Source organism: Sciurus vulgaris, assembly GCF_902686455.1.
Source record: "Sciurus vulgaris genome assembly, chromosome: 2".
Lineage (NCBI taxonomy): Eukaryota > Metazoa > Chordata > Mammalia > Rodentia > Sciuridae > Sciurus > Sciurus vulgaris.
The window spans coordinates 108324940-108341735 of record NC_136462.1 but is presented as its reverse complement, the minus strand read 5'-3'; the positions used below and the strand labels follow the sequence as shown (position 1 = coordinate 108341735).

The 16796-nt window shown below is 33.9% G+C and overlaps 1 protein-coding gene across 6 annotated transcripts in view; it reads left to right on the top strand.

Moving 5' to 3' along the window:
* The first annotated feature begins 1796 nt into the window (after nt 1-1796).
* ICE2 (interactor of little elongation complex ELL subunit 2) overlaps nt 1797-16796 on the top strand; it is a 61021-nt gene continuing 46021 nt past the window's right edge. Inside the window, exons 1-9 of one of the 6 annotated variants that reach the window (XM_079125943.1) lie at nt 1797-1819; nt 2780-2902; nt 4695-4799; nt 11273-11534; nt 12681-12800; nt 13729-13866; nt 14435-14551; nt 14714-14873; nt 15889-16070. In XM_079125943.1, the coding sequence (XP_078982069.1) occupies nt 2862-2902; nt 4695-4799; nt 11273-11534; nt 12681-12800; nt 13729-13866; nt 14435-14551; nt 14714-14873; nt 15889-16070 (1125 nt within the window). In that variant the 5' untranslated portion in view covers nt 1797-1819; nt 2780-2861. Of the gene's footprint in view, nt 1820-1858; nt 2903-4694; nt 4800-5772; nt 5835-11272; nt 11535-12680; nt 12801-13728; nt 13867-14434; nt 14552-14713; nt 14874-15888; nt 16071-16796 lie in introns of those variants that run through there. The other 5 variants (XM_079125942.1, XM_079125945.1, XM_079125944.1 and 2 more) reach the window with 5 other exon arrangements.

Genomic DNA, 16796 nt, shown 5'->3' with positions numbered 1-16796 from the left:
AGAAAAATGAATGAAATTGGAGACGCCATGTTAGCAAAATAAGCCAGACACAGAAAGGCAAGCATTCCATGTTCTCTTTCACATGTGGAAACTAAAACAAGTCAGTCTGAAAATAGAATAGTAAGTACTAGGGACTGGGAATGGGTGGGTGGATGATGTGAGGGTAGAAGGGTGAATGGATATGATCCATGCACGATATATACATGTATGAAAATATAACAGTAAATCCAATTAATATGTATAATTAATATTAGTAAAATATAGACATTAAACAATTTTAAAAGATCCCATGTAAATTAAAAGTCTCTAAAGCAGTCTATAAATTGTCTTCCTCAGTGTAAGCTCCTTTCCCTTTGGTATTCACATAGAATATTCTATGTCTCAGAATGCCATTTCCTCTTTGTACTGTAATGTTTGTTTACAATGCAACTCCACTATTTTATTCATTTCTTATGTTTTGGGATATAATGAACTTTGACAAAAATCATCACTGTTTTTCTTGAGATTTGCAGAACTGAAAAACATCTTGTGACCAGGCAATTAAAAGCAGATGTGTGCCATAAGCCTCCACCTGTGAGCATGCACCCACCAGTCTACAAACATCCAATCTCCTATATAAACCATTCATAAATCAACTTTCCTTCAAGATGGTCCTTTAGAGTGATACTTCTCTTTCAGTCAGGTAGCTCATCACTTAATTAAGTTCTTTCTCTACTACTTCTTGCCTCTGGAATGTCTGGCTTTTGTCTTGCAAAGTCGACCAAGTCTGCACATTCAAAGCTGCTATTCAAAGCTGCTTTTCACATCTCACTGTAATGTCTCTCCCTCTCTGAAGTCACCGAATGTTTTCTATTTACCTCTGGTGTCAGATTTCTATTGCTGTGATAAAATATCTAAGATAAACAATCTGAAAGAGAAATGATTTATTTGGGTTCAGGGTTTCAGAGATTTCAGTCCAGGTGACTTGTTACTCTGACAGGCCCTCAATGACCTAACCTCAATGAGGTCCCTCCTCTTAAAAGATACATCATCTCCCAAGAGTGCCACAGGTTGGCCATCAAACCATTACCATATGGGCCTTTAAGATCCGAACAATACAACTCTCATGTCGTTTATTATTCTCTATTTTGTTTCATTTAACGTAAATATCTTAAGAGTCCCAGAGATCAAAAGCTCTATAAAAAATGACATTGAGGCTTAGTCTTATGTGCACCCAGCACCAAGCACGAAGTATAAGTGTTCAACGAGTCTTTCATAACGCATGAGAACAAAGGTAGCGTGGGAACCACATGTGACCATTATAGGAAACTTACATCAAAATGGGACAGGGAATGGAATGGAGGAGAAATTGCTTGTAACCAGGCCCTACTTTGTGTCAAGTACTGTGCTGAGCACAACTTCATACCTTGTTTCCTTTAGGTACTCCAAAACCCTATGAAGTGCGTAATATCCTCTTCATTTTACAGATGGGCAATCAGGGTTAGGGAAATTAAGAACTTGCCTAAGGTCACAATCAAGTCTTTGTGGGTCTTCCCAGTACTGTACTTGTTGCCTGTCCTCTTTCCAATTTATCAGGACATCTTCCCCCGCGCCCAGCCTAAACGAAACAGGTCAGGATTCTCTAGAATAACGCACGGTCCCAGGCCCCTCTGCCCTTCTGGAACCAGGGGTTTTGCTGCCAGGACCACCAGCCACACGCCTGGAGGTGAGCCGCGCCCCTTAGACGCGCAGGCCCCACCCACTGCGTCTCGGGTGTCGTCATCACGCAGGACCGTCTCTGCGCGGCCACGTCCTTTAAATTAGCCTTCTCAGGACGCGCGTGAGTGTGCGGAGTGGGGCGGAGCGTGTGTGGCGTGGGGGCCGCGCCGGCCCGACAGCCGCGGACAGTGAGGTGGGCGGAAAGTCTGCTTTGCAGCCCAGGAGCCTCAGGGAGGGCCCCGGGAGCGCTCCCGGGGGTCGGGAGGAGGGAACATGGCGGCCCTGGGCTCTCAGCTCCCCGTTCTGGCGCGGCTTCTTCCCCGGCTCTGCCCACCCCATTATCTGCTTTCCTAAAACTTGCTTTTCTTTCTGCGCGCTCCTTTCTCTCAGGCATACCTCCCCATCGGCACATCCTCCCCAGCCCCACCCTGGTCTAAGTATGAAGGGTGGATTAAATGGGAGCTGGTCAGGCCCATCAGGTGCCAAGATACAGATTCCTAAATTTGACTTTTACTTCCTGTGCCACTTTATCAGGCTACCTGTGGTAACATGGAGAGGTCAGGCCAGCTATTTCGTCCTGATAGTACCTGTGAGTGATCCTCTGAATTGTCACTTAAGTTGCCCGAACCTGAATTTCATCGAATGTAAGGTTTTCTTTGAAAGATCCAAATTTCTTGATAACTAGGCAGCTTTTGCCATGCATTTGCCAGAATATGCCCCATAACAGTATGTGATTGGGGAAATGGAAGCAAGACTTATTTTGGCAGTAAGGGAATTAGGCAGAGCTAAGACCTACACCTCCCTTCCATGAAATGATCTAGAATGTAAGCAGTGAGAACACCATTCTGTTTTTCCTTAGTACCCTAAGACTGACCCTCCTGGCGTTAAGTTAAATGGAAAAGGACTTGTACAACATCATTGCTGCTCTGATGCAAAGTTCACTTGTCTGTTCTAGGTGCCTCAGTCAATTGAGGGTAGATGTTAAGCAGAGGTTCTTTCCAACCCTAGTAAACAGCAGCTGGGCTTTAGCCAATCCCTTGCTTTTGATTTTGACCTTTTGTTTTTCCTTCGCTGAGTGTAGAATCTGGAGGGATACTACCCATTTAAAATCTCACAGCCCACCTGCCAAATTGTGGGCTAGAGTGAAGCAGACATCTAGGAAGATGAGCTCCAGCATGACCATGAGTGAACCAAGGCTAAACTGGTGAGTTCTCACTCTACCTAATCAACTGAATAGCAGCAAAGTGCTGCTGGTGGTTGACATGGGAAAGGAGGGTTTTTAACCTGAAGAGATTTGGAAGAAATAGAAGATAAAAGATCAGAATCTCAGAATTTATTCCGTTCTCATCTTCATGTACTAGATCCAGTAACTGCACTTCCACTCCTAGTGACAATTGAGCACTCAAATTTTTGTTAGATAAAATTCCATCTTGTCTTTATTGTGGTGTCTCGTGAAGGAGAGATCCTGGAATTTCTTATTTCTAAAAACTTTGTCCATTTACATACAAATAATAATTTAAAAAAACCCTCTTTAAGAATAGACACTCTTCCTTTTGTTATAGTAGATTCTATCTCAGAAGATATAAATGCAGACTGTATTCTGTATTTTAGAAATGTGTGAGAACTTTGCTAATAGAGAACCCAGTTAAGTAATATGGTTTGTAGGTGTCTAACATATATAGTGGTTTTATATAACTATTATATTGCAATACTACATTACTGCCTTATTTCATTTTAACACACATTTGCTAAGCCAGCAAAGTAGGATACAAAAGTCACAAAGAGATTACAAACACTTTTAAAGAACTTTTAAGTCAATATGTTCAGTAGTTAACATTGTTCACATCCCCAAAGGAGCCTGTAATTCCTGAGGGTCCTTGACGTTGTTATAGAATGATATGAGGAAACCTTAGAATTTAATGAGATGTTATGGAAATATTATCATGCCAGAGTAATAAGAAACTTTACCATGGCCCAGACCAAATAAGAAATTCTAATTTTACTATTAATACCTTTATCATAGTTTTTGTTTTTCTTTCTTTTGATAAATACCTTTAAAAACAGTAAAAGATGAACATGAACTGTATATGCTAGGATTTCCCATTTGAAAATGAGACTAGAAGTTGCATTTGATTGGAGTGTTTTGTTGTAGGTTTTAAGTGGCATGCACATTTGTGTTCCTTGATGTTACTATAAAGTAAGCATTTAGATGATGTGCAGTTGTTCGTATATACATTTGATATTGTGAAACCAGTTGTGGTTTAGAGCCTTTGCACAGTATTATATAGCCTTTGGAACTGTCCTTTCTCACAGAATCCTAGTAATCGTTGTATTACCTGCATTAATGATTCTTGGCGTTTTCAGTTTTTTAATTTCTTCACTCAGCCATCATTTTGGGGAATGCTTACTATCTGGAAAGCATTGGGTTTTTTTTAGCTTCAATTAATTATGATGTTATGAAAAACCATATATCACCATATATGATTTTAGCAAAGGCACACCATTTATCCCATTTGCCCGTTTAAGAGAAATAGGTAGAATATTTGGTTTTTTGGCCTGTTACAGTAGTGTATGAAACAAAGAGAAGCATTTTCTTTTCAGTAACTGAGCATCTTAATGTTATACCTCACAGCCAGATATGAGTCCTCCCCATGACAGACTCTTGATTGTACTTCATTCTGTTCTATCTTTAGTTCTCAAACCTCTGACATGTATTTAATTGGGTACTACAGAAAAAGAAAGGTTGATGGTTGGAGCTATAGAATTTCATAATCAACCTGAGTTTAAGGTGTCTGAAAAGTAAAACAGCTAAGCTCACAGATCTGGTATATGAAATTAAAAATTAAGAAGTGATTGTCAAAAAAAAAAAAAAAAGAAGTGATTGTCTGGTTTTGGATAGAGGGCATATAGTCAGAAATTAGAATTATACTATTATGTTTCTTTATCTAACATGAGATTTTGAATTGTCAAATGAAAGTAAATTACTTTATTTCCAGGGATGTTTCCCCCAAAAACGGCCATAAAACATTTTTCTCTCGAGAAAATTATAAAGACCATTCCTTGGCTCCAAGTTTAAAAGAACTGTGTGTTTTATCTAACAGGTAATATTTGATTATTTTCATATTTAATTGTTTTTCTGATATTTGAAATTTTATAACTATTATTCAAAATATAGAATGTAAAATATAGAAAATAGAAGAAAACTACTGTTAATGCTTTAGGTTTAACCTATCTTCATACATTAACATATTTTTATACACACACAGAAAATGTGATCATACTATAAATACTGTAAAATTCTGCTTTAAAACTATTAAAATTATTTTACAGTTTGCTTTTCTCATTGAAATGAGTATTTCATCATAGAACAGAAAAAGTCAGTATGACATCACTATTTTATATTTCTTTTCATGTTCCTATATATAGAGAGAGCAAGCTTAATCTTTTTTTCCTAGTCTTAATGGTTGCGTATTGCTTTGTTATACAGATGTACTTCTAATTCATTTAGCTAGTCCTATGTTGTAAAATGTTATATTCCTCTTTTTTGTAATTACAGACAATATATTGGTGACTTTTTTTTGCAATTATTTCTGTAAGATAAATTCACAGAATTGTTTAGTCAAACAGTAAATACATTTTAGAGTTTAACAGATAAGTACCAAATTGTCAAAGATTTTTTTTCTTCTATAGTATGAAAATCACTACTCAGTAGTAACTTTCACTTCTTACTGTTCACTTGCCTTCTTTTCTTTTTGATTGACTGTTTCTACTCTGTTGTGGATTAATCTGAAAACCAGCAGATGCAGAATTAGGGAGCTCCCCTACAGGGAGTTCAGCATTTATTTTTATCCTTTTTCCTTTTATAATGGTCTAAGCATATCTCTCCATATTTTCCTGGCTTCTCAGTATTCTTTCTGTCAATTATCCCTTCTTTTTCCTATATCTTTGTTCTCTCTCGTTTTCAATTATCTCAATCAGTATATGAGTGTGCTCAAGTTTTTCCTGTTTAAAATAATCCCTGAACTCCACATGCCCTCCTAGCTATTTTCTTACTCTTCCCTCATTTGTTCTTAGACTTACTGGAAAGAAATGAGGAACAAAAAAGCTTTAAGACAGAGAAAATGATTAGCAAAATAGTGAGTTCTTCCCTGTCAACAACTACTTTGCCTGAATTAAGCTTCCCACTCAAAAGGCAGATTGACAGAATGCATTAAAAACCATGTTTTTTTTTTTTTTTTTAAGCTCTTTTATTCACTGCAAATTCCACTCACTTGTTTTCTACTGAATGTTGCACTCTAATCTGGTGTCCACTCTTACTACTCTACTAAACTGCTTCTCTCACAGGCATCAGTGAACTCTTTACTCTAGAGCTTCCTCACTCTCCTAGCTTTTTCCTAATATTTTGGTTACTGTGGCATTTTTCAGAATATTTTGCTATTCTCATCTCCAGACTTCTCGTAGTGGCTGATATAAGACACTTAAATTTTTAAGAAAGACTGATTTTGTACTCTCAACTCAGCCTTTTGAATCTGAACCTCTTAAGATCAGTGATGTATCTGTGGGATTGACTTAGCTTATAATAGGTATATGCATATTGTAATACATACAAAAATTAATATATCTGTCCTTTTTGTACACAAGGGGAACATACTTTATGTAGTAGAAAGTAGAGGGTATATATACATTTATTTTAATGTATATTGCCAAATTACTATTAAAAACATTCATAGCCAGGTGTAGTGGCACATGCCTGACTTGTCAGGAGTCTGAGGCAGAAGGATTGCAAGTCAAGGCAAGCCTCCAAAGTTCAGCAAAACTCTGTCTCAAGAAAAGAATTTTCCTATAATCCCAGCAACTTAGGAGGCTGAGGCAAGAGGATCGTGAGTTCAAAGCCTCAGCAAAAGTGAGGTGATAAGCAACTCAGTGAGACCTGTCTCTAAATAAAATACAAAATAGGGCTGGGGATGTGGTTCAGTGGTTGAATGTCCCTGAGTTCAAACCCTGGTACCCACCCCGCAAAAAAAAAAAAAAAAAAAAAAAATTAAGAAAGGACTGCAGCTGCAGATGAAGCTCAATAGCGCACCTCTGGATTCAATCTCTAGTAGCACTGAAAAAAAAAAAAAAAAAAAAGACTTTTTAAATGTCTTTCCTAATTTAAGCTTTAGTAAGTTAAGAAAATAGACCCCCTTATGCATGTGTATCTATGAATGTTTTTAAAAATTGTGATTCAGCTTGCATCGTTTCTTAGAAATAACTGATTTCATAAACATCAATTAAATGAAGAATTGCCAGTGTTTATTTGAATCAAAGAATGCCTGTCAAATTCTAGTGTCTTAGATTTAGAAAAGATGTATCTTTACCTTTCATTAACAATCTTCAGCTGGGCATGGTGGCACACTCCTGTAATCCTAGTAGCTCAAGAGGCTGAGGCAGGAAGATCTTCAAAGCCAGCCTCAGCAACTTAGAGAGGTCCTAAGCAACCTAGTGAGAACCTATCTCAAAATAAAAAATAAAAAAGGCTGGAGATATGGATTAGTGGCTAAGGACCCCTGGGTTCAATCCCTGGTACCAAAAAAAAAAAAAAAAAATTAATAACCATACCATTTTTTAAACTTTTATCTCAGCCTTCATCATTTTAGACTAAAATCTTCTACTAATCTTCATAATCCTGCCCCTGCTTCTTAATTTAACAGTTCTTTTCACGTCCAGTTTTGTTCACCATATCTTAGGTATAGGTTATGTAGCCCAACTCTGTATAAAGGAAAGGACATTTTGCTGGCAATTGAATGTTCCAAACGCCTAACAATCTTTTTTTTTTTTTTTCTCCTTAGAATATACTTGCTTTTCTTTAGATTTTTATGCAGTACAAAATTATTCATTAGAATAATTTACTTTCTAGTATTAAAAAAAGACACAAGGCATTGATATGTATTTCTAGACTTTTTTCCTAGCCTTAAGTTTTATCAAATATTACTACAGTAAGGAATGGATTTTGAGCTTTTGCTCAACTGCTTTCTTGGTGGAAATACCAGAAAGAAATAAAATTTTTATTGTTCCTGATTTTGTATTTTTTGTGCTAACAGTTAGAAAAATATTGATACCCTTATTATTGCTACTTTCAAAAATAGGAAATTTTTATTCAACCCTTCTACAAAAGGCTTTTTACTCTAAATTTTAACATAAAAGCTCTTTTTTTCATTTTTGCACCATAGTTTATAAGTAAAAAGACTACTGAAATAGTGTTTTACATGTGAATGATATTAAAAAGTTAACAGTGTTATTTTTATATGAAACATCACAAATTCTGTTCATTATAGAATATTTGGAGAGTTTACCTAAGAATAAATCAGAAAATTGAAATGTTCTGTGAGCCATTCATGTAGAAATAATCATTAAAAACATTGACCTTTATGTAAAAAATTAAATATTCTGTTTATAGATATTTATAACTGAGTTTTGAACCAAACAGGAGGAAAATAACTTTAAATAGAAAAAAAATGGAAGTTTTAACTCTTTCAATGTAAAAAGTAAATCAAACACAGAAGATACAGGTAGACATGAGGTGGAGACCAAAAGCACCATTTCAAAATGCTACTTTTAAAGAAGCTGCCAAATCAATAGATAAAAGTACAGGAAACTAATAGTTTGGAGTTTTCCCTTTTTTTCCCATTGACATGTTAAGTAAAAAGGAGAATAGGTAGTTGACAAAATAAAGGGAGGAAGCTTCAAACTATCAAGTGAAATAAAATATAATGTTGTAAATGTGGATAGAGAAACCCTATCAGATGTTTTTGGTTTGCACTCTGATGAAGATTTTGACAGCACTGCACTTGGAGATGATCTTGATGTGCTGCCATTTCATTCTTTGCTGAATGTAGCCAATTTAAACTGCTAGAATTTCTTGACATTCCTACTCTGGCGTATCTGAGTCAGCATCTTGTTGCTGCAGCAGCTTAATTAAATTTGCCAGTTTGTGCCACAAGGACAGACATGTTCTCATATTCAGAGAGACAGCTGTGAAGCAGTATTGTTAAGAGTTGCGGACACAATACTGTTAAGTTTGAATAGCTCTCAAGACATTTTCTAGTGAGAAATCAATTTGCTGTAATACATTTCTCCCAAGATCAGCAGTTAATATTCATTTTGTTAACCTAAAATGTGCTTATTTTTGTACAGTTATTGGAGAAACTTTAGTAACTAAGTATGTCTTCTTTCACCTGTATTGTTTTCAGAGCCAACCTGAGCATCCTAATTTTATTTTCTGAAAATTTTTCCCCATTAACAAATCAATGCCTTTGATTATTTTTTATTCATAGTTGGCTCTAAGAGAGTGCTTTTGAATTTTTGCTTTATTTTGGGGGACCTAAATCTTTTTTGCAAATATTATTTTCAAGTTTTGGAATTTTTACCATATTTATTCTAGTATTATAAAGTTGTTCTAAACAAATCAGTGCTGCTTTTGGATGGGGGTTAACTGATTCTTTCTAGACACAGATCTAAATTAACGATTCTCAACCTGATCAGGTCAAAGCCCTCCCACTTTTTTTTATTGGTGCATTATAATTGTGCATAATAACTCTCACATTTTATAACAAATATATGTAAGAAATAAGATACCTCTGTTACCAGCCTGAAGTGAAATGAATAGCTAATAATTACCAGACATAATTTTTAAAAACAGTATATCCAAAGAGCATAAATGTAAAATGAAAGGAACATTATTTACATTATAATGTGTATTTGAATAGGTATATTGTATTGAAATCACTATGCCAGAAGATATAATGATATAATGAGATACAACAATTAAAAATGAATAAGGTTGGGAGGGCTGGGGTAGTTCAGTGATGGACAATATGTTTAACATGTGTGACCCTTGGGTTCAAAGCAAAAACAGAGAATCAGGTATTTAAGAGAAGTTAGGTTAATTATATCACAAAAGAACGGTAAGAGAATGTAGTGTTGGGATAACACTTTAAAAGCTGTGCAGGACAGTTTCACACATCGTAGGCATCTAATATTCTACATGCCTTCACCTCTACATGCCTTTAGACCTCCCCTCTCTTTTATGGTAACTCATCTGTACCCTTGAGAACCCCTGTTCTGTATATTTCTTTTCCCTTCCCTTTCTCCCTCTTAATCCCTGATTATTACATCTTTAGAATTCTTCTCAGGCCCCTATTTGAGATTTTCAGCTTGGAAACCTAGGATCCAAGTCAGTTTGTATTGGTGTACATATTTGCCTTTCTTCTGCATTCATTTGCCTAATCCACTCGATTTTTATGCTCTAAAGAGCAGAGATTGGACTGTATTTGGTGTTCATTGTATTTCCAGTATCTAGCATAGGCTTGTACATGTGAATATTAATAAATAATAACAAGTGGAAAGAAGAATGAATCAGTAGACATCCATATTTCTCATTAGTTTTACTTCCTCTGTGGATTATTGTTTCATTGGGAGCTAAGTCATAAAAACAGTGGAAATTAGAGTTACAGAGACCAAGAAATGAAAGGTTTTGGTGGAGTTGTAAATTCTCTTCTTGAAAATGTTGATTGCAATAACTGAGTAGCAAGAATAAAGGCAAGTTATAAACAAGATAAGAAATTCGTAGCCATATACCTTAATTGAGGTGGTATGGTGACTTCTTTAAATATTGAGGGTAGAACTTTATAAATAAATCTGGTCACAGATTCTCTAGCTATTCACTACTTTTTCTTCTAGTATTTTTCATTACATTATGCTAGGATTTTTCTTTTTCATCATAAAAAGCATAGAGACAGTTCCATGGACTTAGACTTGTACAAGACTGATAAATGATTATACAACTTCTGTAAAACCACTACTGCTTCCTTAGAGTATGACTTATAGTTGTGGAATTTCCTAATTAATTAATTAATTAATTTTTTGGAGTGAACTAAGGGGTGCTTTATCTAGTCTTGCTAAATTGCTCAGCGTTTCCCTAAGTCACTGGGTCTAGATTCAAACTTTCTGTCCTCCTACCTCAGCCTCCCAAGTTGCTGGGATAACAGGTGTATGCCACTACACCTGGCTCTTTTTAGATTTCGAGATAAGAGAGGAAATCAGAGAATTTAAAACTTCAAAAATTCACTAATTTCAAGTTTGTGACCCTATTTTTTTACTGCTCTTAGTAGTTTTTGATCATCATATTAACTAATATATATATAATATTATTTATATATATTACTGGAGAATTTAAGCATTAAAAAAGAACTAGCATTGTACTAAAATATAAACACAAATGTAATGGGCAAAAATGATTTTTCCCTTTTCAAAAAAAGGGATAAAACTTCCAAATTGAATAGTGTAATAAGTATGTCTCTTCCTCTTCATCAGGTAGTTGAAGGTAAGTGTGCAGTGTGAGTCATTCCTGCAAAATACTTAATCTGTACTAAATGACTGAACATCAAAATGCAGGTGTCAGAGATAGATAATAATCCAGAATTTACTCTGTTAATCATGCTATATTCTCCCTTGTGATTGAGAATCATGAAATCCCATGATAGTAATCTTCACTTGAAAAGCACATATTTGTAAATTGTATTTTTTTTTCCAGACGTATAGGGGAAAATTTGAATGCCTCAGCAAGTTCTGTAGAAAATGAGCCGGCAGTTAGTTCAGCAACTCAAGCAGAGGAAAAAGTTAAAACCACAGTTGGAATGGTTCTTCTCCCAAAACCAAGAGTTCCTTATCCTCGTTTCTCTCGTTTCTCACAGAGAGAGCAAAGAAGTTATGTGGACTTGTTGGTTAAATATGCAAAGATTCCTGCAAATTCCAAAGCTATTGGAATAAATAAAAATGAATACTTGCAGTATTTGGTATGTATTCTATTCTTCAGATTCAGCAAAAAAAAAAAAAAAAAAATACAAATCAGGAAATATTTTTATTTTAATTTTCTATTATTTTAGGTACGGTCATATTTATAAAAGTGGAAAAGTAAGATGTTTACTTGACAGCATTGGTGCCTTAAATCTTTTGTTGGTCCTATTATATAGTTCAGGCATTTTACTATAGTTCTGAGCACGTCTCTCTCTTAAGTTCCAACAATAGAACTTTATACACTTTATTGTTAGTTTTAAATATTACTCAATTATCATTTTAAATAGTTTCCAGATTCTCAGTTATATACGTGATGCTATGTTGAACATTTTTTTAGCAAACTCTGTTCTTATCTGTGATTGCTTCCTTAAGATGAAATTTTACAATAAAATTGTCAGATCAAAGATGATGCATGTTATCAAAGTTTTGATCTGCATTTGCACGTGGGTAAATTTTTCTGCAAAAAGTTTAAGCCAGTTTATTTGTACAAGTATTGTATGAAAAAAATTTTTAAAAACTGTATCTTCATTATTACTGTACATTGCCTTCTTTTGCCTCTAATTGGATGTGGATAAAATGGTGATTTCTTGTTTTACCTTAATTTAATTTACATTGATTACTAATGAAAGTATGTTTTTTCTATGTGTCTTTAAACCATTTTTATTTCTTCTTTTGCATCTTGCATATTCATATTGTTTGCTCATTTTTCTATAGGGATGTTTATCTTTTTTAATATTTAGTATATAGAATAAGTTAATTCCTAAGCATGTATCATAGTATCAGTTATTGGCTTTTCTGTTTTTGTGGAGTTTAAGTTTTGGGGATTTCTTGGTTTGTTTGTTTTTTTTTGGTGGGGGGGTTGTTTTTTGTTGGTTTTGTTGTTCTTTGTGGTTGGTTGGTTGGTTGGTTGGTTTTTGCTGGGGATTGAACCCAGAGCTTCACATATTCTAATAAGCCTATGCTCTACCACTGAGCTGCAAGCCATCCCTAGAGCTTATATTAACTTTTATTTGTGGTTTCTACTTTGGATTTGATACTTTAGTTGTTCCTTAAGTTCAAATTATTAGAGCAGTGATTGAGAAGGAACTGCATTTTAATGAAACTTTTTATTCCAAGACATGTTTGCTTTTTTTTTTAAATATCAGGATATGAAGAAACATGTGAATGAAGAAGTTGCTGAATTCCTAAAGTTTTTACAGAATTCTGCAAAGAAATGTGCACAGGATTATAATATGCTTTCTGATGATGCCCGTCTCTTCACAGAGGTAAAAAAAAAAAAGGCTTAGAGAACTGTATTTTCAATTTAGAGAATCAAATATATAAAGTTGTATATAGGCCTTTTATTCTTCATGTGCTGCATAGTAGAAATATTAACATATTAAAATTGTGTACTATAGTATATTCACGTATGTGTGCGTGTTTCTTTTAATGACCTAATCTACATATGGTAGTACCCCTGCATCCATGGAGAATATGTTCTAAGAACCCCAGTGGGTGCCTGAAGCTGAATATAATACCAAACTCTACATATACATTTTTCCTATATGTACATACTTATGATAAAGCTTAATATATAAATTAGGTACACTAAGAGATTAACAACAGTAAACAGTAATAACAGAACTATTATAACAATATACTGTAATAAAAGTAATATGAATGTGGTCTGCCTCAAACTCAAAATATGTGGAAAACTTTGGATTCTCCATCATTTAAATGACATATAATTGTTCATTTTTTTTTGTAGATTGTAGATTAGAATGACCCATAATATAACTTTTCCATTAATTTATTCTGCTTGGGAATCTGTTTTGGAATATTAAACTTTATTTCTAATCTTCATGTAACAGCTTTTATTGAAATACATTGTTGAAATTTTCATGTGGTTTTATTTGATGGTTTCTTAAATAGCATAGAAAATGTGGGTCTTTAAGTTTAAATTTTAATAAGATGGCTAATTTTAGGTTTATTAAATCAGTATTTTAGGAAATTAGGCTAAAAATTTGTTATGAAAAATGAAATTAATCAAGGAATATACAATGTGCAGATTTGTTAAAAGTCCAATTAATGAAATGAAGCTAACTTTTATAATAAATAATTATATAATCACATGTAAATAAACATTTTTGTTGCATTGTTAGAGAAGTGTCATACTTTCTTAAGTGTGAATTTTTCTTAATTTTTATTTCCTAGCAAGTTTTAAGAGCTTCCATTGAACAAGTAAAAAAGTATCCAGAATTTTATACCCTCCACGAAGTTACTAGCTTACTGGGATTCTTCCCGTTCAGAATAGAGATGGGATTAAAGTTAGAAAAAACTCTTCTTGTATTGGTAAGGTTTATCATATGAAAGTATAAGCTTTTTTGGTCTGAGACATCACCTGTATTTCCCATATTTATTGTATTATTTAAATTTTGAATGATAAAGAGATAACTTTTTGAATATGTAAAACCGCCTGTGTCACATTCTTCTTAGTTTATGAATACAAATACTTTATGTGTTGAAAAATATTGCTACTAACTTTATATCTTGATTTTCTTTTCTTACTTTCCATCTTCCTTAATGTTCCTGAATATAAGCAGAAAGCCCTTATTTCTAATATATTAGAAATATATGTGGGTTCCATTATTCCTTATTAGGATTTGTGCTTCATAAAAAGAGAGGATGGGATTTAAAGTGTGAGGGAAATTTCATGAAGCCCTTCTTTTGAACCTTTAAGAATTAAAATTGGTGATGGTTGTTAAGAAAAAACGTTAGTGAACATCTTGTCTTAAAGAGTTTCTACATTTGCATTTAGTAGAATGATGAATTTCAGTTAAGAGTTTTCATGATGAAAGAAGATACTTGGAAAAATACATCAGGATTTTTGCAATAATATTTTCATTTTTGATTTATTTAGGGCAATGTAAAATTTGTGAAAACAGTATTTCCCTCAATGCCTGCAAAGTTGCAGCTCTCAAAGGATAACATGTCTTCCATTGAAACACCAGAACAAAGAGCTGAAGCTATGCACTATGTAAGTAGCAAGGTGGCTTTGAATCTCACTAATCTGTATCTTACAAAATACATATAACTTGGTTGACCTAAAGTCCCCTTTGTTGCTTCCTCCCTTCTTTTTGTTACTTTGTCAAATTGTCAATGAATATAACCAATTAACAAGTTGTATGTTTTTTTTCAGGATATTAGTAAAGATCCAAATGCAGAGAAGCTTGTTTCAAGATATCATCCTCAAATAGCTCTAACTAGTCAATCATTATTCACTTTATTAAATAATCATGGACCAAGCTATAAAGAACAGTGGGAAATTCCAGTGTGTATTCAAGTTATACCTGTTGCAGGTTTGTTATTTGCTATGTCAGATAATACTCTCAAGGGTGTTGAAACCATTCCATTTCAGCCATTTAAACGCAGATGGTCATTTGTCAAACACAAAAGTGGTTTAGGGAAAATGTAAATTTGACACTGAAGCTCAGTAGAACTTTTTCAAATATGAAGCTACTAAAGAAATGACTTTGTATTAGGTCTACAATACCTATAGTCATGCTCAGGGGTGAAAGAAAAGTAATTATAACTTAGGGTGGACAGAAATAAATGAAATGGTGAAGTGCTCCTATCTTTCATTTAGATGAGATGAAGGAATGCTATACCTCATTACTCAACTTCAAATGATTGAATTTCCAGGACTTTATTTTACTTGTCTATTATTAAAAATCAGAATTAAAGTAGGTATACTAGTTTCTTTTTTTTTTTTCCAGTTGTAGATGAACACAATACCTTCATTTTATTTATTTATTATTTTATATGGCGCTGAGGATTGAATCCAGTAACTTACACATGCTAGGCATGCACTCTACCACTGAGCCACAACCCTAGCCCTACTATTTTCTGTTTTAACAATAAAATTAATATTTGCATATCAGTTCCTTGTTACAAAGGGTTATCCCCCACCTACTGTTTTAGTTCATATTTTAGTTTTTATATCTTCCAAAATTAATGTTAAATAACAAATGAAAGACTTTAAATGAAACAGAACTACAAATTAGAATCAAATGTAAGGTAGGTCTCCGTGGTAAAAATCTTATTACTTTTTCCAAGTTCCTTTAAGAACTGAGTAATAACACAACAACACAAAAACCAGGAAATTATTTTTAAACATTGTTAGAAAAAGAGCATATTTCTTTGTCTTTAAGGATTTTTAAAATATTGTCATCCAAGATTGGCAAATATATGAGACTTGTGAGTCCTCTCCCCTGTGTCTCTTTGTTTAGTAATCTACCATATATTCTGGTTTGTTTTGTTTTAAATAAAACTACAAGATACTCTTTACTTCTTTTCTTTTGTTTGTGTCTTAAGGTTCCAAACCAGTTAAAGTCATTTATATTAACTCACCACTTCCCCAGAAGAAAATGACAATGAGAGAAAGAAATCAAATCTTCCATGAAGTTCCGTTAAAATTTATGATGTCCAAAAACACATCTGTTCCAGTCTCTGCAGTATTTATGGACAAACCTGAAGAGTGTATATCTGAAATGGATGTATGTAATACTTTTTTTCTTCTCTTAGGAGAATGTGTGTGTTTATCCTTTTGATGTATAAGTTTTATTACATGTCTCTAATAGTAAATTAGTCTTTAGTATACATATATCAAAACATTACATAATATACCATTAATGTGTATAATTCTATTTTTGGTTTGTTTGTTAATTCCACAATCTAACAGTGCTGGGGACTTGAACCTGGGCCTCGAGCATTCGAGGCAGGCACTCTACATGATGGGCTATATGGCCAGCACTATAATTCTGTTTTTCTGTATTATTTAAATTTAAGAAAACAGGGAAATGATCTGAATAGACATTTCTCAAAAGAAGATATGCAAATGATTGACAAGTATATGAAAAAATGCTCAACATTACTCATCCTCAGGAAAATGTAAATCAAAACCCCAGTGAGATGTTATCTCCTCATAGAGTGGATATAATCAAAAAGATTAAAACGTGATAAATAGTGTCAGGATGTAGAGAAAGGGGACCTTACATACTATTGGTAGGAATGTAAATGAGTACAGCCACTACAGAAAAGAGTTTGGATGTTCTTCAAAAAATTTGGAACTGCCATATGATCCAACAATCCTACTTCTGGATATATATTTAAAAGGAAACAGTGTATCAAAGAGATCCCTATACTAACATGTTTATTGTGGCATTATTCATAGTAGCCAAGATATGGAATCAACCTAAGGGTCCATTAATGGATTAATGATG